The following is a 19,537-nucleotide window of genomic DNA, read 5'->3' as shown; positions in this document are numbered from 1 at the left end:
ATTAAACATCCCACCAGAACTAATCGCTAAATTTCGATTTTTTTAATAGCATTTTAGCGTTGTTTATCGGATATCAAATGTTGTAATTTAAAACAATTAATAATGTCCATGTTCACCTCGGGGAGATTTATTCTGGCGTTGTTGGATCGAAATCAAGTCTGATTCAATATTCGAAGTCAAGGGACTTGCATAAGACATTTTTTTTCATTTTGTGCAATCCAATGGGTGCTGTGGAAATGTTATAAAACTGTGTGTGTTGTGTTATTGTGGTTTAAAAGATGGAATGTATATCAAAAAACATCATCATATATCGTGAAAATGAATATATTGAAGAATAAAGAAACGCGTGAAATTATAGACTATTGTACAACTGTTTTTTTGGTTTTGTGTGATATGGGGGAAAAAATGAAACACGTGCATTGTTTTCATTTAAAACAGATTAAATCTACAAAACAATAAATCAGTGGAGTCCCACATCTCAGAGATTTATTCCAATGGCGCATATACACATTATATTAATTATTTTACTAGGATAAAATATATTCTGTAATAGGTCTATAGCAAATGCATTTCCAAGATTTCTATTTTCTGATTATTCCTGAATTTCCAGAAGAGAAAAAAAGCCTTATTTTTTGATGAATTACAATCGACACAATCACGGCTGGAAAAAAAGGCAGCTTTACAATGTGAAATACAATGACCGCAGCATTTAAATGAATTATTTTAGTCTTCCAATGAACTGCACTTTTAAATAAATTCTAACGCAAATAATAAATGCAACTTGTCATTCCATACGGCGAAACAGAATGAAGTGAACTCGTGCAGAAAATGCGCGACAGATTTGTGCTCTCGGCTTTGATTCCGCAGGTATGCGAGCTCACAGACAGACATCTGGATAGACTTTCTCAGTTACTGAGGCGAATATGAAAAATAAATGAATAAAATACAAAGATGCGCATTCGCATATGGTTGCGTGCATGCACGCTCCTGAACACAGCATTAAAAAAACATCAAAACGGCTCTACGGTTAAATTCTAGAGGAATACATAGTAAATATAAATATAATTGTAAAAATATTATTCACAAAAAATATATTTTTTTTATCGGCACAAAATAATTCTGCATGACACCATTGCACCGATGAGGGAAGAAGGTCAGAACATTTTTAGACCGTTTCCATTAACTAGCTACGTAATGAACGCTAGTGGAGAATTACGCCGTGTTGGATTGTGGGAAATCGAGTTTAACCAGAGAAGCCATTTTCTCATTACTGGAGAACGAAATGCCTGAGAAACTGAGTCTGTAGCGCCACCTGGTGGCTTCATGAAATACTGACAAAATGAGACGTGAGTGCTGTACATAAACCATAGACAGTATACAAACACGTTCAACATTTTACAGGATAAGAAAGGCAAATCATAATAAAAACAACAGCTGATACAGTTTGGAGTTTTTCCACACACACAGAACTAGACAAACCACTGATCTATAGATACACATGTTGATGTTCTCTATTATAGAACAGAGAGACTACCATTTTTGAAGCACCTGAACACTGCTTACTTGACATTAAGATTACTACTTAATCTTAGGAAGTGTAAAAAAGAGCGCGTTTTACATATGGACTGCAGTGATCGTGTAAACGGTTCGCCGGAGATTAGAATATTTAACGTTAGTTAAAAACTGTTTGCTAACACAGATCTGTATTTACTTACCCTCACTGTCGCTCCAAACCAGTTATAATGGTTTTCAATTGCGAGAAATAAATAGTAGAACGTCCTAACGTTTCTAATTTACGAGTCAACCGTCAGTCAGTTCGTGACGCGCGAAGTTTGAATACGCGAAAGCGCCAACGAGATTTGATGGAAATAAACGCTACAATGAAAAAAATAGATAAGTAAAACCCCGCTTCTTTCTTATTTGTAATTAAAGTCTAAATAGTAGTTTCGTTTTAAAACAGTTCATGTGTATAGACCAGGCCTTGAAGTAAAAGTGAGATAAACCGATAAAGCGTCAACATCAGGACAAAACATATACTGATGATAACTGAACAAACATCATTCAGATCACGAAATCCAAGTTTTAATATAAAGTAAATCAACATTGTTTTATCTTAAAGGAATTTATTCCCACACACAAAAAGAGAAATACATTAAGTTCTACTGGAATCCTTACAAGTAATAATAAAAGAACATTTATTGTTTCAAGTAATAGTTAAAACTTTACAATGTGGCTTAATTACATATTTTACAAACGCATGTAAATTGTAGCGATTGAACAGCACAACACATAAAAACAACATACAAATCAAGAAGTCAAGCCCAAGAGTGGCAGTAAAGATCAGGAAGATGGATTACAGACACATCAGTCTGTTTTGTTCCACAAGTTGAGGTCTGAAGAATGGACTCGGTTCTAGTTGTTGGCTGGAGTCTGTGAGGTGGGTTTCTTCGAGGAGTTCTCCAGCACCCACGGGTGCTCCATCACACCCTGGATAGGGAGACGGTGCATGGGGTTGTGTTTGAGCAAACGGTTTATCAGGTCTCTGCTGCCCTCGCTCACATGAGCAGGATAGGAAAACTCAACCTGGAGAAGAGGGAGAGAGAGATGTAGAATATACAAAACAAGACATTCACAAAACTGAAGAATAGCTTTGTAGATCCACACCCTTAAAACTCTAACCTGAAGAGCCTGAATTTTTTTCCTTTCATTGCTGATCAGCGTTGCAAAGCTAGCGAGAGTTTCTGAACATTTCACTTACTCTAGAAATCTTGCGGTATGTCTCCTCATGGCTCTTGGTTTCAAAAGGTGGACGGCCAACCAGAAACTCATAGCAGAGGACCCCGAGACTCCACAGATCCACCTTCTCATCGTGCGTTTTGCCCTCGATCATCTCTGGAGGAAGATAGTCCAGCGTACCACACAGCGTCGACCTCCTGACAAACACATGATAAACAAAAACTGAGAAAAGCACCCTCCTCAAGAAATCAAAAAGACAATCAGCTGCACTTAAGAGTTGCGATGATAGTATCGTGATAAAGATATCGCCCGAGGCCATAACTGAAGTTAGTCATGATGTTCTTTGGTAATGTAAATGCTCCGTTTGTTTTCTGTAGCTGCTTTTTGAACAGAGGAAAGTAAGCCTTATGATTAGTAATTTACAATGTTTCTATTAAAAAGGTACTCTAAGCGATGACGGGAGTCATAACTTCTTGAAGTTCGAATTGTTGTCAAACAAAAAGGCTAGCTAGACCCTCCCTCCTCATCCACGCACTAACCCCCCAAACCCCAAAATCTTTCTTGTCCGTTATTGGCTGTCACAGTTTGTTATGTTTCGTGGTGCGGGTGAGTTCAGTTTGTTTTTCTTGTTGTTTGTGGAGCCTGTGGTGTCTAGAGAGACCGCGTTTTTTTTACAGTGTGTTCAGGGGACAAGCAGTTAGCGGATAGTGAGGAGATGTTTGCTGGATGTGACAAAAAATGTTTTGGCCTAAAAAACATGTGACATCACTTAGAGCACCTTTAAATTGTTATGCAATTTCAGTCACTTAAAAACTTTAGGCTGCTTTTAGCCTTAGCAGGAATCGGTTAATTTTCCAGGAATTAAACCAAGTAAATTAACATGTAACCTGTGCTAGCAAGAGGAATCAATAATTAATATTCATAATATAGCCATTTTTTTCCTGTTATTAAAAAGAACAAATCAAAATAAATAGGCCTAGTGCATTAATTTTTAAATTTTACATCTTAAAAGGCATTCAAGTGAGAAATACAAATAATCAAAATGTAAAAATCGCTTTGTTCCTTACAGATAAAAAGATTAAAACTACAAGAGTAGTTATCTTATTGTTAGATTAACATAGGACAAACCTACTCTACTGCACTCATCTAATAATGTTGCACATCATGTTTTCCCAACAGTTCCCCAAACGTTCACTTAAGACAAGGATCATGTTTGCATGAATAGCCTTAATACTGTATTTCTGCGTGTCAGTGATCTCACATACTGACAATATAAAAATTAAGCACGTCGCCCAACACTATGGCACTTTAATGGTTAATGAAAAACAATGACAACCTGTTTTGATTACACCTAAGCAGGAGGCTGACCTGGAGGAGGGCGTGTGGACAGACCATCCGAAGTCTGCGATCTTCAGTTCTCCATTAGACCCCAGAAGCAGATTTTCAGGTTTAATGTCTCTGTGAATCACGTCCTTGGAGTGACAGTAGCTCAGGGCGTCTGCTAGCTCCATTATATACTGCAAACAGACCATATACACACATTATCATGAGACGTCATCAGTCTTCATATATTAACCCTGTGCTATGAAACAGCAGCGGACAGTGGTTTCTGACCGTGGCACTCCGCTGGTCATCAAAGGTGCCGCAGCGCTGGAGCTCTCCATACAGCTCTCCTTTAGGAGCGAACTCCAGGATCAGATAAACACGTGCAGTGTCGTGGAAATAACCGTAGAGACGCAGGATATTAGGATGTCTGAAAGGAGAATGCAAGTTCACTCAACACACACACACAATTTCCAAATACATGGGTTCCAGTGCTAGGGTTAGGATCATTCCAACTTCTTGATTTGAATAAAATATAAGTCAACAAAACATTTAGACAGGAAATATTTGTTGCATTATTTGAAAAACATTTTTGCAGATGAACACCATAAACAAATCAAAAAGTATTTAGTTACTTTTGGTTTGATATTTGTTTAAAAAGACAAAAACAAAGTGTAAACAAGTTGATAAACTATGACCGAACAGTTCAGGCAGGCACATACATTTAAATAATCAAAATGTAAAATCACACTGCATAGTGTTCTTTATCAATATAATGTATATTAATCCATAGTTACTCAATTTTTTAAAATAGGTACTTCTAAAATGAGTCAGTTTTATGAATTATTCAGTTCGAGTAGCTTTAAATGACACAAACAGGAACAGGTTTATTAGGCTGCTGTCATGTTAAGACTGAATGCACGGATCCGATATAGTATTACAAAAGCATTTTTTCTTAACTCTTTACATTCACTTAAGACAAACTCGGACATTGACAATTTCGTTTGCATTCTCAAGACCTAACTCTACTCAGCACTGAAGTTTGCAAATGCTCACATTTGTTTGAGAAAGAGTGATAAAAACAGCAGATGGGGAGAACTACCTGAGATGTGACTGGATCTCCACCTCTCTCCGCAGCTGGTGCTCCACTCCAGCTTTCTCCAGCTGCTTTTTGAAGAGAACTTTGAGTGCCAGGATGAACTTGGTCTGACGTTCCCTGGCCAGATACACACTCCCAAACTTGCCTTTCCCCAGAGCTCTTCCAATGTCGAAATTTTCTAAACTCCATGCTTTCCTGGAGAACAGACAGACTGTCATGACCGCTGACTGATTGAGAGCACTGCAGCATTAAAACACAGGGACAGCAAATACAAGACTTTCTAAATCATAAGACTATGTCCATGAGCCATTTGGAAAACACTCATGAATATACATCATATATGTACCCAGTTGATTAATTACAATACATTTTTTAAATTTATTTTCTGAGATGCTGTTAAAATAGGCAAATGAGGCCTTATCTAATTAAATATGCAAATACACAATTACAATCATTCAAAGCCCACTCATGTTATTCTGCGTGCAGAATATACTTTTTTTCTGTCTACATGTTATCTTAAAAGGGTTTTCCCATTAGTTTAAATTTTAGTAGAACATTAGAATACCATTTATATTCAAAAACATTTATCATTTAGAGAAGAATTCGATGTGTGGTTGACATTTGAGGCTTAATATTTTAGCAAAGCACTAAACCCGTTTTCAGCTTATTTTCATACAGAAATACGGCACGCAGCTGCATCAAACAATGGTGTTAACATCAATGTAAACCATGATAATCGTAATTAATAAATCGCTATTACAACGTCAAGGAAATAAAAAACAATTCTGATTGTCATAATCGTGGAGCCCTATTGTCATTGAAGCAAAATACACCAAAAACAGACTTGACCAGTACATGAAAAATTGCTTTGAGGTGGCAATTGCACTTGTGTGTAAAAACCACACAACATAAAACGTATAAATTGTAAAGGGCTTACTTGGACATATTGGATGTTCCAGTGGAAGGAGTTTCTGGAAAGCAACAAAAAACAATCATTATAACGTTCTCAGTATGATCAGAACAGATGTATCCGCAGAAGTCATGCTTACGCTGAGGTTTGTCCTGTTTGCTGGGCACAGAGCTCTTTGTGGGCTCAGCTACAGGAAGCTTCGGCTGTGGTTTGGTGTGTGCTGCTGTTTTGGGTTCATCTGGACTGATGTTCTGATCTCCTGGACACATGGTTTTCACAGAGACTGAGTGTCCGACGGGTTTATGCTGATTCCCGGGACGCTGGACGCGCTGCGGCCCTGGAGCTGTGCTGAGAACACGCATGGACACGGGCTTCTGACCGCTCTGGGACACAGGGACTCTCATGGGTCCACCGGCAGAACCCTGCAGAACAGGAACATCATGTGTCAAATGCATATAGAGAACACAAAGAAATAGGAAAACTAGGAGTATTAATACAAAGTCCACTATAATGGAGATGAGAAAAAAAAAAAAGAAAAGTTAAATGCCCCAGAAATATCAGATGAAAATAACTTTTAAAGAGAAAAAACATTCAAATAATGATTTCGATTGCTAGATAATGGTGAAAAAAAAATTCATTGTTTAAGTCTCAATGCACCAAAAATATAATAGCATTTTTACTATTTATTTTTTCTTTCTTGTAAATAAATGAATTCGCAAAAACAGATAACTAACTTATTTTTTTCATTATGCGGTCCAATTAATCTCAAACTACAGTTGTTTTATTTTGATTAAAAACTAATAAATGGTAAACAGCCAGCCAACACAAAAAAGCATGTTTTTGCAAAAACCCTTCAAATGCATAAGCTAAAGAACAGTTCACGCTTCACTTTCTAGTGAACACATGAAGTGTAGCATTGCCTGTTACTGTATTTAGAGAACAGATGAAAACTACTGTAACTGTGAAGGTAAGTTACCACGTTATTTTGAAATAAAAATACATTTAAATATTCAAATTGGTATTTTTGGTGGATTGCAAAACGTTTATAAACAAAGTATGCTGACTTGCTTAGAATAAACACAAGTTCCTAACAATATCCAGTTTGTCTCAAATAAAGTGAAGTCACCTTCTCATTCTCAGCTCGATTCATCTTCAGCTCTCTGCTGGATTTGGTTCTTGCGGCGGTTTCCATATTCTGAGTTTAAACAACGACATTATTTGATTAAACACAAGCAATACAGCACAACAAAACAAAACAACCCGTCACATAATGAGAGAGAGTAAGTTAGTCAGTTTCAGTCCAATAAAGAAGTAAAAATTAACTATATGAAGCACGGCGGGAGATTGAGGCCTGACACACGACGGCACCCGTTCAGAAGATTCACAAACTAACGTTTCCAACAAAACGTAAATCTATGTAAAACAGCCAACTTTTTTAAATAACAAAAATTAAAGAAATGGACCCGTCGATAATAAATACATTCAGATGGTTTTCTCGTCATCGTGATGAGGAAACGTTACCTCCTTCAGCCGATTCCACACGAAATATCCTCCTCAAATCCGACAGAAACGCGATGATTTCCCCCTCGCCGTGTTAATAGCCTGTTACCATTCGATAAAGCAGCCGTGTGATGTTTAATTTTGAGAAACAAATCATTCAAATATATACTTTTACTGCTAGCGAGGACGACGCTGTTCTCCTCAGCCGCTGCGACTCTGGCCTGTTTAATTTCAAATATCCCACTTTTAAATACCTTTAAGTATTATCTGATTTTTGATTGGTCAGATGGAACAGTAAACTGGAATCCTATTGGTTGTTGGAGAATTCGTCATGTGACGCAAGGCTCCGCGAGCGAAGCCGGGAAAACGCATCGTTGTAGAGCAGAAATGACCAGTAGGTGGCGCGAAAGACCAACCTTCACATCAGTAAACGTTACACTATATCCAACTTTATTATATACAAATATATTACCTTTAAAAATAATAAAATGTCCACTTTTTGATAGATTTTGTTTTCTAATTCACTATATTAAAAAAAATTCTAATTTCATTTTTAATTCACAAAAAATAAATGAAAAAATATAAATGAGCAAACAAGTTCAGCTAAAATGGCTTTTTTACTATCTTTTTATTATAATTATTTAGATCAAATATAATTCAGAAGGATTTTTGGTCTCTGCAGAAAAAAACGACGTCATTTTTTTACCATTCTGTCATCAATGATATGATTGTATTTATTAAACAAATTCTACATTCACAAATCCCTCTCAACTCCAGCTGTTTTTTTCTCTCATTTCTTCTATCTGGCCATTTTCAAAGTCTTCGCAAATAGTTAATAATGACAAAATTAGTTTGACAAGAACAAATATAATAAAACATAATAAAAATCCATTCACAACTGTATTTGCTCTCACACATCTCAATCTTGGTAAAGCATCTTTAAAATAAGAAACCGTGAACATATTCAGGCACCTTTATGAACAAATCAACACGAGCCATCGTTTAGGACGAATGTTAGTTTATTTCAACATCTGTAAACTGCTTTGGCAGTGTTCGGAGAATAAATGATGAACAGAGATCTTCTCTAAAACACTAGTCATTTAATTCATTCCTAAATTACTTCAACCTTTCCACCAAGTTGCTCTATTTGATTTAATATTAAATATGCCAGTAACAAACATTTACATTCAGTATAAATAAATGCAGTTTTTTTTTATTTTAGTTCATCATAATATTTAAACTGAAGTAAACCAAACATACAGAAGGTCTTCGATGCCAGAAGGAAAAACACAAACATCTCTAAAACAAGAACACATCCACAAACAGAACAGAAGCACCGTCTTCACCGTCACATTCAGCTTCATGACACCGTTATCCCACCGCTGACGATGAAGACAATGAAGTTGTGATTCATGGATGCATGAAATAACATAAACCTACCAAAAATAAATAAATAAATAGAATGTATTTCACCCTATTTCTGATGTTTCCCATCATCACACACACGTTTCACATCTGGATCAACACTGCACTTACAGTCACGGCAAGACATAAACCATTCTCGATGGTCATGTGACATTCTGTGGTTTATACACCATCATCTCTTCAGTGCTCAGCGTCTGATTGGCTCTCTGAAGAATCCAGTGGACATCCGCAACGCTCCTCCAAATCTAGTCTGGATATGTTTGTTCCCTTCCTTGATGCTTGGATTAAGTGTTACTAGTTTAATAGTAGTAATAAAAATTTTAATATACTAACAGTTTTCAAGTGTATCAGCGCTCTCTGACTGTAAGAATCACGTGTAACAGAGCTGAATGGTTTGGCTGAATAGTTGTTCCACTTCCTTCATCGCATCAGATAGGATGAGTCCGTCCTGTTATACTGATTCATTAAAACTATGTTTGAGAATTTGAGCGTCTCTCCGCCGCTGGACGTCCCCGTCAGCCTCTAATGTAGACGCTCGGATGTGCAGGACGCCGGGAATGAAGTTCCACCATTGGAGAACGATGTGTAGAGAAGAGCGGCGACAGAGAGGAAGAGAGGAGCGGTCACTTCTCTGTGACAGCGGCGGCAGCCATCGGTGTCCTCAGGGTTCCTCTGGCTGTGATGGCCAACTCCTCAATCTCTGTGTTCAGACGTCTGATCACCCACTCCATCGCCTCACGACCCTGTGCACACACATTCACCCTCAGACTGAGCAGATCATCGTTTTCATAAAGAAACATGCAATATTGGTCTAGCCGTTTGTGATCAACTAGCTCAATTAATTCTCTGTGAACCATTTGAAATGAACGGACACAATCCAGTCACAAAATCATGATATATCGCCCGATATAAAACTTTTTTTTTTTGACAAGGTAATTGACTTTCATTTAGATTTTTAGGACTTTTATTTTGACAGTGCTGAGAATGCTAGCAGCTGAGCATTAGCACTCCTGTTCTCTGTCTTCATTAGTCTCAGTTTAACAGTTTTGTCAAAGTAAATAAATAACCTTGTTTTATTCCAAAAACATTATTTCCAGTGCACACAGATTTATTGTTTAAGAATTAGTTTTTTATATAATAACTAATTTTCCAATTGTTTCCAATTAGTTAATATTATGTGTAAAAAAGATCAATTCTGCAATTTTACATGTGTGCAGAAATGATGCATGTATTTTTACCATCTTGAAAATTAAATCGTTCTTCACTGTAGACATGTGCATGACATTGAGATCTAGAACCTTCTCTGGTGTGACCAAGATTTTGTTTTATTATTTATTGGAGACATTTCACAGCTGGATGTGAAATTCAACATTCACATTCTAAAGTTTTGAGCAGAACGGTCAACAGCTACATCTCCTTTCACCTATTCTTATGCACATTTTGGAATAGCACACACACACACTATATATATATATATATATAAAATGCTGGATAGAAATGCCAAGATTCACTTAAATTCTAAAAATTTAATTATCCAATATGAAAAGCTACGTAGAACAGCCAGTTTCAGGAAGTGACGATTGTGTTCTCTTTGATTCATTGCATGGAAACTGTGCTTTATTTGCAAATGTTTCGTGCAATATCACAGTTTTGCACATTAGTTAAATTCACACCTATGGATGGAAACAGCTAATGACTGGTGAAGTGTGTTGGGGTTAGCTGACCTTTCCTGCATTGTTGGAGATGGTGGAGGCCATGAGTCCCTCCAGATAGCTGCTGAGACTGACGCCCTTCACAGAGATGATGGCCTCCTGCGTGAGCATGGTCCTGCGGGAACATCAGCAGATACACAACATTACACCATGGAGACCTCAAACCCATAGCTGATGAGCTCGTTAAACACATTCAGATCAGAAACCGTGAGAAATCTTACTTCTCCGGGTCGTCTGGGTGCGGTCGGTAAACAAGCCGCTCGTCCACAGACACCATGTTAGTGAAGGTGATCTACGGTGAGAAAAGCAGAGCATGATGGGTATGACACATTCTCAGAGTATGCTGTTTATAACCATAACAGAGATCAACACCCTCCCAGAATGCAACTCTATTACACACAGACAGGCTTCGTTTCATTCCAGACAACATTCAAGCACATGAACTCAGTGCTCTCGCTTTATAAAGACTATAGTGCTACAGAAAGGCCTGAGGATGAAGAACAGGGATGTGTGAGAGATGTTTCAGATGATGAATGTCATGCGCTGATGTGCTTACAGCATGTGTACAGACACGTGTTCCTCATAATAAATAATATCACTTACATTAGTGGACTGAAGCTCAAAGCTTTTCTCTTTGGGATCGACTACGGAGTGCTCCTGGATGTACGTACATGTCCGAGTGTTGCCAATTATCTGTGGAAACAAAACAGCAGTTTGATGAATAACTCATTTATTAATAACCAAAGCCACGCTCTGTTTTAGCACTAGATTGAGTCAGTGTAATAATCCTGAACTCAGAAGAGAACAAGATCAACTATTATTAACCCAGCAACACTATCATTCCCCGGAGCTGTACTAGTACAGACTCTATTTACAGAACATTACTCCTGTCATGTGAACATGCTTCAGATCTCATTCATTTCTCAAAAAGATGCCACTATTGTGATGGTTTCCAACAACAAGAAAACTAAATTTATTCATAATGTGTGGGTGATCCGCTTCCAAAGACTAATTACAGCAAACAATCACTTCGATATGTTGAAGTAAAAAGAAACTCAAAGCATTGAATGCTTTAACTGTAAAATGATCGTTTGTTTGCTCTAATATCAGCTTGTGTTTAAAGAGTGTTCGTTTGTAACACTGAACATGCATTTTCTATAAAGCTGCTTTGAAGCAACATCTACTGTGGACTTTCATCATTTCTTATTATTGCAGAGTTAGTGAAATATTAAGAAAAACAAACAGACTCCAGCTCCAGGAATCATACCGGAAAGTTCTGACCTCGTAATAACCTCGGACGGTCATTGAGCAGAATGAATGTGTCAGGTCAAGGGTGACAGGCACAGGTCAGATTCAGACTCACGTCACAGCCGGACACTTCATTCAGAAACAAGACACCAGGACGACATGTTCTGAGGACTAACCAGACCGATATAACGGTTCAGGTCAGAGACCAGCACACGGGAGAACTGCGGTTACATCCACTACGAATCAGGTCAGGAATCCCTGAAGTCTTCCCATAGCTGGGATGTGAACATCTCAAACCATCAGGACTGAACTCAGAGTTCATTCTGGATTTATCCTGATGGTTTCCACCAAATGTGACGAGAACAATGAGCTACTGAGAGCTTCTTACAGTTTTGAGATTAAAGTCAGCTGCTTGCTTTAATTCCATGAAGCATGCAAACAAACAGATTAGTAGAGATGCACCAAAATTAAAATCCTTGGTTGAAGCCAAACAAAATGAAACACTGAACCAAAGGCTGAATACACAGAATTTTCCCCCATATTTTTTTAAATGTTTTTTACTATTGCATAAATTAAATAGCCAAAATGGAAAAAGAGAGTCAGTTTCCACCTTTACATTAAGGCCTGGTTTCATAGACAGGGCTTAGCCTAAACCAGGATTAGGCCATAGTTCAATTAGGACATTTAAGTAATTTTTATAAACATGCCTTAGAAAAAAACATTACTGGTGTGCATCTTGAGACAAAACAAAAGCACTGATATATTTTAAGATCAATCAGTACAAGTTTCTTTCATTTGAAACAACTCAGACTTGCATTTTAGTCTAGGACTAGGCTTAAGCCTTGTCTGTGAAACCGGGGGTAAGTTTTCAAGTTGATATTAAGAGATGTACGTTTTAGACACTATGCCTGTTTTTTCACCAACAAAAAATAATTCCAAACACCGTTTTGCATCTGATGTGGATTCGTTCCTCAATGAATCACCCGTTCATTGATTCAGTTCAGTCGCAATGACTAACTTACTAACAGCCACAGCTCTTTAATAAAGAAAAAACTTATCACATTACTCGATAATGTTTAACATAATCGATAGCTGCAGCCCTAATCATGTCATGCCATTGTTTGGTACAGTCTTTTCAGTTTTATTAATTTCAGTCGCCAAACATTCAGTGCATCCCTACAGATTAATCTGTTATCTAGAAGAAAGCAGGAGTCAGTACCGATCGCACGATGGATGGCAGACCCCATTCAGTGCTGAGAAGACGTTTGCTGTGAAGCCGTCCCTGCTGGTCCACATTACGATCCAACACGTCCACGCCAAACACGCTGGGGTTCATGGGGTTTGGGTACTTCTGCATGGCAGCTTTGGTCACAGTTTCCCATGGATGGCTGTGAGAGACACAAACAGAAACGTTAGTACTGCTGGAGCCTAAAACACAGTGATCGTTCAGGATCTTTAATTAGAGCTGAAGCGCAATATGACAGTGAGACTGTTACATAATGCATCTGCATGCATCTGTGCAGAACTGTAACACGATCGCCTGCAGTTACAGTCTTCATGAGCCACGCTACGTCTGTGATGTGTGCACAGGACATCAGCAGCCGTTCATTCACAGACACACCAGAAACAGCAAGAGATGACTGACTCTGATTAAACCACTGGATTCACAACCGCAAAGACACTTCTTTAAGAAACACACAGCCACAGAGTTGAGAAGAACTAAAATGATGTCAGAAAGACTAAACTACTGATAATAGTCTGATTTCAACAATAAAAATGCACAACTTTATTGGATTCAGAACAGATCTTAAGAGACACCTCGATTTAACCCTTATGTTGTGTAATGGTCAATTATTTTCCCTGAAGATGTTATTACATTAGACTTTGCTCACACACGGTATAACAACTTGTATTTTTATACTTTATGGGATTTTGATTTTTCTTGTTCACCTTGTTACATTTGTGGCGTTTCAATTCAAAAATTGGCAGCTTATAAAAATTGCTTTTAAATGTCATGTTATGCATACATATATGGAATGGATTCAATCTTTTTAGCAACTTATCTTTTTCCATTTTGCACAGGTTTTGTTTTTCTTTTTGGAGCAGACTGATCATAGGCCTCATTGATCTTAAACTCAAACTTCAGATTTTGGGGAAATATTTCAAAAATTATCTACAAAAATCATGCTTTTAGACTCAGAAACTGAACCTAAGCTCAGATCAATGAAAGCTACGATCAATCAGCTCCAGAAAATAAACTCAAAACCTGTGCTAATGGAAAGAAAACACATTGATTTGTGTGTTTGTGTCTTATCCTGTGCAGCAAGTTGTGTTTGGTATTTGTATTTGATGACTCAAAAGCAAATATAAAATATATACAAAAATACACATTGATAAAAATATCAAATCAAATAACACAATGAGCAATTTTTTTTAAAGGCTAATCCTTTTTAAACCAGAAACACCAAAGTCACCATTGCTTAATCAATAGGACAATATATTTCACGATATATAATGTACGTGTGTGGTGTTTATTTATTTTTAAATCAATTTTGTTTTCTCTATTTGCAGTGTTTGGGAACAGCGTGAGCTTCGTCTGGCGGCTTCGGCTCTGATGGTTGCCTGGGAGACAGCCAGCGGTCACATGACGTGTGACGTTTGGCGGGAGGTCCATGTAGGGGAAAGGTCAAGGAGAGTTGCGCAATGACCGGCACAAGACTCACTCCAACACACGTGGGATCAAAGGTCACGGATTCACCTGAACATCTGTAATTCAGCCACTTCATCAGCCGATGAACACTAACTAACCAGCAGGGAAGTTAATAGACCCACTGAAACCCAACAGCACTAGTACTGACGGTTCTGAAGAACAATCAGGATCAAAACTGAAGAAATCTAACCTTTATTTAACAAAAACTGAAACCAGAATAATCCAAATCTGCAAAGTCAAACTCTGCATTATTTTTCTGTACTAGTCTTTCAGCTGCCAAGGACATAGTAACTCACTTCACAACTGTGTATTAAACTCACTGCATCAGCAAACACTAGTGTCTGGTTTAGTGTGTAAGTTAGTAGTTATAGTTATTAATCTTTAGTTATTAACCTTAGTCATCAGTTGTTTCGATAAAAAAGTCATCGACTGCAGATTCTGACTAAAGTTAACTACACTAGCATAACTTAAGTTACTAAATCAACTTTTACATGACTAACACATTTGGTACCATAAAAAAAGAATAGATGTTAAAAAAAATACTGATCTTAGTAAACTGCCAGGAAGCCGTTGGACGCTCTGGCGCCTCGTGTGACGTTACGCTCCCTCAGATGCTAAAACCTGTTCAAACAGCTCTCACACGATCACTCCACCGCAATACAACGACTAATAACACCTTCACTCACTTGAAAATGTGTTCTGACGTCCAGATCTTCATGGCTCTTGTTGTTTTGTAGAGGTTTAATGCGCGAGAGCCGCTGAGGGACACCGCGCCGCTTCCGCCGTTTGTTCCAGAACACTGCCACTCAGGCCCCGCCCACTGATGACGCTCGCACCAACGCTGGACGCGCTGACCAATCAGAAGCGAGCGATCTGACTGGAAAAGAATGTGCGCATGTATGGAACAGAACATGATGACAGGTGTCTCTAGCGCACACACTGTACAGGTCTCTATGATGATCAAGGTTACACGGCCACATTCTCTCATAGACCAAAGACTTGAAGGAGGTCGGTCATTTATCACGTGACATGAGAAGGTCACTTTTAGCTTCATATATATATATATATATATTTATATATATGTGTGTGTGTGTGTGTGTGTGTTAACATGAGGGTTAAGAGTTTCTCCAGGAGCTTTTAGACCAAAAGATTTTTAAGTTCTCAAGAGACATCAGTTTTACTCAGGGTTTCCAAACCTTTGACTCGATGGTGAACAAAAATAAACCAGCAGCATGTGACTTACGTACAGCACACGATGAGCACATGCCAAGCTTATGTCACATTAGCACATCACATTTCATAATCACTGATTACACTCATAAAGTCTGTCCGCTGTAGACATGAGCTGCACACCTGGCTCTGAGCCAAACACCCTTTGAAATTAAGCATTACACGTCATCACACATCAGAAAAATGATGTCCACTAAAACCAACAAAAATCGCAGCTGACTTTCAGCAAATGCCTAATTCAAATACACAAGGTAATTCTTTTATAGTCATCGCTGCATTATCCACACCTTTTAAAAAGGCCTTCAGTGGGTTGTATTATAAAGTGGAAACTCTTTAACAACGGTCTTTAAAATCTCTTTAACACTGCCTAGGTTCAATATGATCAACTGGACATCTTCAGAGAATTAGATTCATGGGATATTAATTCTTGATTACTCTCATTAGTGAGAATCACGCGCCGTTTGCTGCTGAAGAGACTGAACGCTTTTCTAGTCCAAGATCTGTGTTCATCCTCAGGGAAATGTCAACAATAAAGGAAAATTATCTGAAACATATACAATTCTAATCACCGGCGGCGCCAGGGGGGGTCTCAAGACCCTGCCAAAAAACGCCTTGACCCCCCCAATTGACCCCCCTCCCACCCTCTTCCTTATAAAAAAAAATATGTATATATATCCGGGATAAAGATTAAAAAATGTTTCTCTTCAAACTACGCAGAACAATAATAAATAATAATTATTTCGACATGTATTCGTAACAGGGGCGTGTCTAGGGGGAGGCAGTGCCTCCCCTAGGATAAGCCCTGCCTCCCCATATCACCCATATCACTAGCATATGGGTCCTTCCCAACAAAAACCCAGTTTGGCGCTGTTTGACAGAGCGCGCGCGCTTCATGGATACGCGCTAAGAAAAAGTTAATTATGTGAGAACAGAACGCCAATGAAATGTTTACCTGGCGAGAAGGGTCTGTCTGCAGACTGCAAGACGGGGAAGTAGGAGGCGTAGCTTGAAGTTGTTCAAATCACACAGAACCACGCGAGATGTCAAAACGAGACTTTGTCGGGATGCTTTCGAAACCGCATACCCTTTAATTGGGCACTTAATTTCAATAAGTACTAACTTAACGAGCGCTAAAAGAGTACATACTCTACAGCCTAAATGCGTATGTATGAAGTATGAATGCAAATTGTATATCGTCATCCGCTATGTTGATCATGTGACCTACAAAGTTAAAACAAGCACAAAAACTTAAAAGATATAAGTGACAGGTTTAATTAATGTATTTGTAAGTATCTTGATAATAAAGAACATTGTCCATGTTGTGGTCTTGTTGCAGAAACGGCTGCCTTTTTATTTTGTGATTGTAGTATAGCCAATACTGTTGATTTTAATTTTTAATATTTTTAACTCCACTAATGTGATCAAGTCTTTTCCTTAAAGCATTTTTTTATTATTTGAAAACCCAAAATCGTTATCTCTTGAATATTTTTTCAATTATTTTGTTAAAAATGTTTTTCTTGTATAGTATCTCATACTATGATGAACACATGATTTTTTTATTTACTGTTTTATGGCATTATGATTGTTTATTGTTAGATACAACCGTCTTACCATGATCTTTTATGAAATAATTTGGCAATAATAATAAAAAAGAGGGTCAGGTGCACTAACTCCTCACAGCGACTCTGCAATAATTGATTTTCTACTCTAAAAATGTAAGTATTACAACTCGAAAATTAACATTACCCCATAATGAATTGCATCTTTTGCCCACCCTAACACTTACATGCAATAATAATGATAAATGCCAACCAATAATTATATAATTTTTTTTCTTAAAATTACATTTTAGTAAAAGCAGCTAAATTTATTTTCTTTTGTGACATAGCAATACATGACTATATACAATTAAACAAATGCAGTCGATGTGAATACATCCATTTTCAGTCAAGCAATTAATACATGAATGGATAAAATATTTATATTTTATTTTCTGAGCACAAGAAACATGTTTAAATGATTAAAACAATGTATAAAAGTTAGCATCACAATAAATGCATACATGTACAAGTCAACAACACATGATACAAAGCTTCATTCAAACTTATTGTTCTAACAAACATGTATTTACAGATGGTGAACCCAACATCCTCCTGCCATCTGAACACAGCTGATACAGTTCTGCTGCTGCACTTCACAATCTCACTCTTTTCAACGGGGATGTCGTTGAGCAACAGGATGAAGAAGACCTTGATGACGGCTCTCTGATCCACACAACCTTGAAGCGAGAGCAGAAGAACACGTGCAGGACAATCTGACTGCTGTGTCTGCTCCAAACTTTCATGTGCCTGCACCCCATGAGCACGACTACCTGAAAAACATTTACACAGAGTTTACAAGTACATGCATTGACTTATTACTTTAGTAGTGGGCTAAACCACTGAAGTAGTTCAAATTTATAAATAAATTATACATTTATCCAAAGCGACTTACAGTGCATTCAGACTAACAGTTTTTACCTAACATGTCTTCCCTGGTATTCGAACCCACAACCTTGCACTGCTAACGCAATGCTCAACCACTTGAGCCACAGGAACACCAGTGTGTCCTTGAGCAAGGCTCTCTTCTCCAGGTTGATCAGGGGATTGTAGGCCCCTGTAATAAGAGCACTGTCAATCACTTCAGATAAAAGCTCCATCACATTTATTGATGATGCTTTTGAAGCTTCTGAAAGTCAGCCTTCATTGTTTAAACAGTATCCAGCCGAACAAACTTTACCAAAATCACATCCTCAGTGTCTTGTGGTCTTTCTCTTGATGCTCTCACTGCTCTGGGGTCACTGAGGATGAAGACATACAGCAGCATCTAGGGGTGCTCCGATCACGATCGGCCGATCGTTAATGCGCATCTCGTCAGTAAAGCCGGTTCTCTAATCTCTAATGGATTTGAGCAGCTTCTCAGTTAATAACGGCTCTGTGTAGTAACAGCTGCTCTATGTGAAATCAATCTGGTCCTGATGAGACAGTAAAGGGCAGGAGGAGTGATGGAGCGTCTCATCTGTGACTCTTGATCATTTCCAGGATGATGCTGTGGTCTTCTCCATCCTTAGTGCACACACCAGTCTACAGACATTTTCATGTCCTACAAAAATACACATACACAATACAAAAAGTCATTAATTTATTCTTTTGTTTCAGGTTTTCCCTTTTTTTCACCTTTCCTTGCAGGTCCTGCTCCACCACAAAAGATCTGCAGCAAATGCACAGAAATCAAGAATAAGAAAAGAGGTGTAATAGTTGTTTAAAATTACATTAATTAAAATAAAATACAACTTATGATTTAAAATGTTTCATTTATTTCTGTAGTGTACTTACACAAATCCTTTGATTTTAGCATTCCCTCATCAGTGTCTCTGCAGCAGATAAACACACGTGTCTCATCTGTTTCTGTAACATCCAGACAAGAGTCAGTCTCCTCTGTGATTTATCTGTGATATACTGCATTTACATGTTGAGTTAATAACTGATGTAACTCGCTTTTTATCCAACACAAATGTTCCTTAAATTATCAATACTGCAAATGGACAAATAAAATAGATGACTTATGTTTAGTTACTTTATGTAGATTTGTTTGTTTACATGACT

General features: G+C 37.8%; 2 protein-coding genes and 1 long non-coding RNA gene across 3 annotated transcripts; all 3 read right to left on the bottom strand.

Moving 5' to 3' along the window:
• Positions 1–2,178: 2,178 nt before the first annotated feature.
• Positions 2,179–7,797, bottom strand: LOC132160673 (aurora kinase B-like). Its single transcript, XM_059570307.1, has 9 exons — positions 7,590–7,797; positions 7,195–7,263; positions 6,208–6,490; positions 6,096–6,129; positions 5,162–5,353; positions 4,351–4,489; positions 4,105–4,253; positions 2,759–2,933; positions 2,179–2,583 (listed from the first exon to the last, which is right to left on the bottom strand). The coding sequence occupies exons 2-9, from the start codon at positions 7,258–7,260 to the stop codon at positions 2,413–2,415; spliced, it is 1,209 nt and encodes a 402-aa protein (XP_059426290.1). The 5' UTR covers positions 7,261–7,263; positions 7,590–7,797; the 3' UTR covers positions 2,179–2,412.
• Positions 7,798–8,569: 772 nt separating this feature from the next.
• prelid3b (PRELI domain containing 3) lies at positions 8,570–15,503 on the bottom strand. The gene is made up of 6 exons (XM_059570306.1): positions 15,350–15,503; positions 13,173–13,341; positions 11,309–11,398; positions 10,927–10,997; positions 10,718–10,820; positions 8,570–9,736 (listed from the first exon to the last, which is right to left on the bottom strand). The coding sequence occupies exons 1-6, from the start codon at positions 15,379–15,381 to the stop codon at positions 9,617–9,619; spliced, it is 585 nt and encodes a 194-aa protein (XP_059426289.1). The 5' UTR covers positions 15,382–15,503; the 3' UTR covers positions 8,570–9,616.
• Positions 15,504–17,913: 2,410 nt separating this feature from the next.
• On the bottom strand, positions 17,914–18,747 carry LOC132160417 (uncharacterized). The gene is made up of 3 exons (XR_009438007.1): positions 18,672–18,747; positions 18,413–18,548; positions 17,914–18,264 (listed from the first exon to the last, which is right to left on the bottom strand). It is a non-coding gene; the product is annotated as an uncharacterized LOC132160417 (long non-coding RNA).
• Between the last annotated feature and the right edge of the window lie 790 nt (positions 18,748–19,537).

This window comes from Carassius carassius, chromosome 17, assembly GCF_963082965.1.
Source record: "Carassius carassius chromosome 17, fCarCar2.1, whole genome shotgun sequence".
Classification (NCBI taxonomy): domain Eukaryota; kingdom Metazoa; phylum Chordata; class Actinopteri; order Cypriniformes; family Cyprinidae; genus Carassius; species Carassius carassius.
The sequence above is the reverse complement of the archived record's forward strand: the minus strand, read 5'-3'. Positions and strand labels throughout refer to the sequence as shown.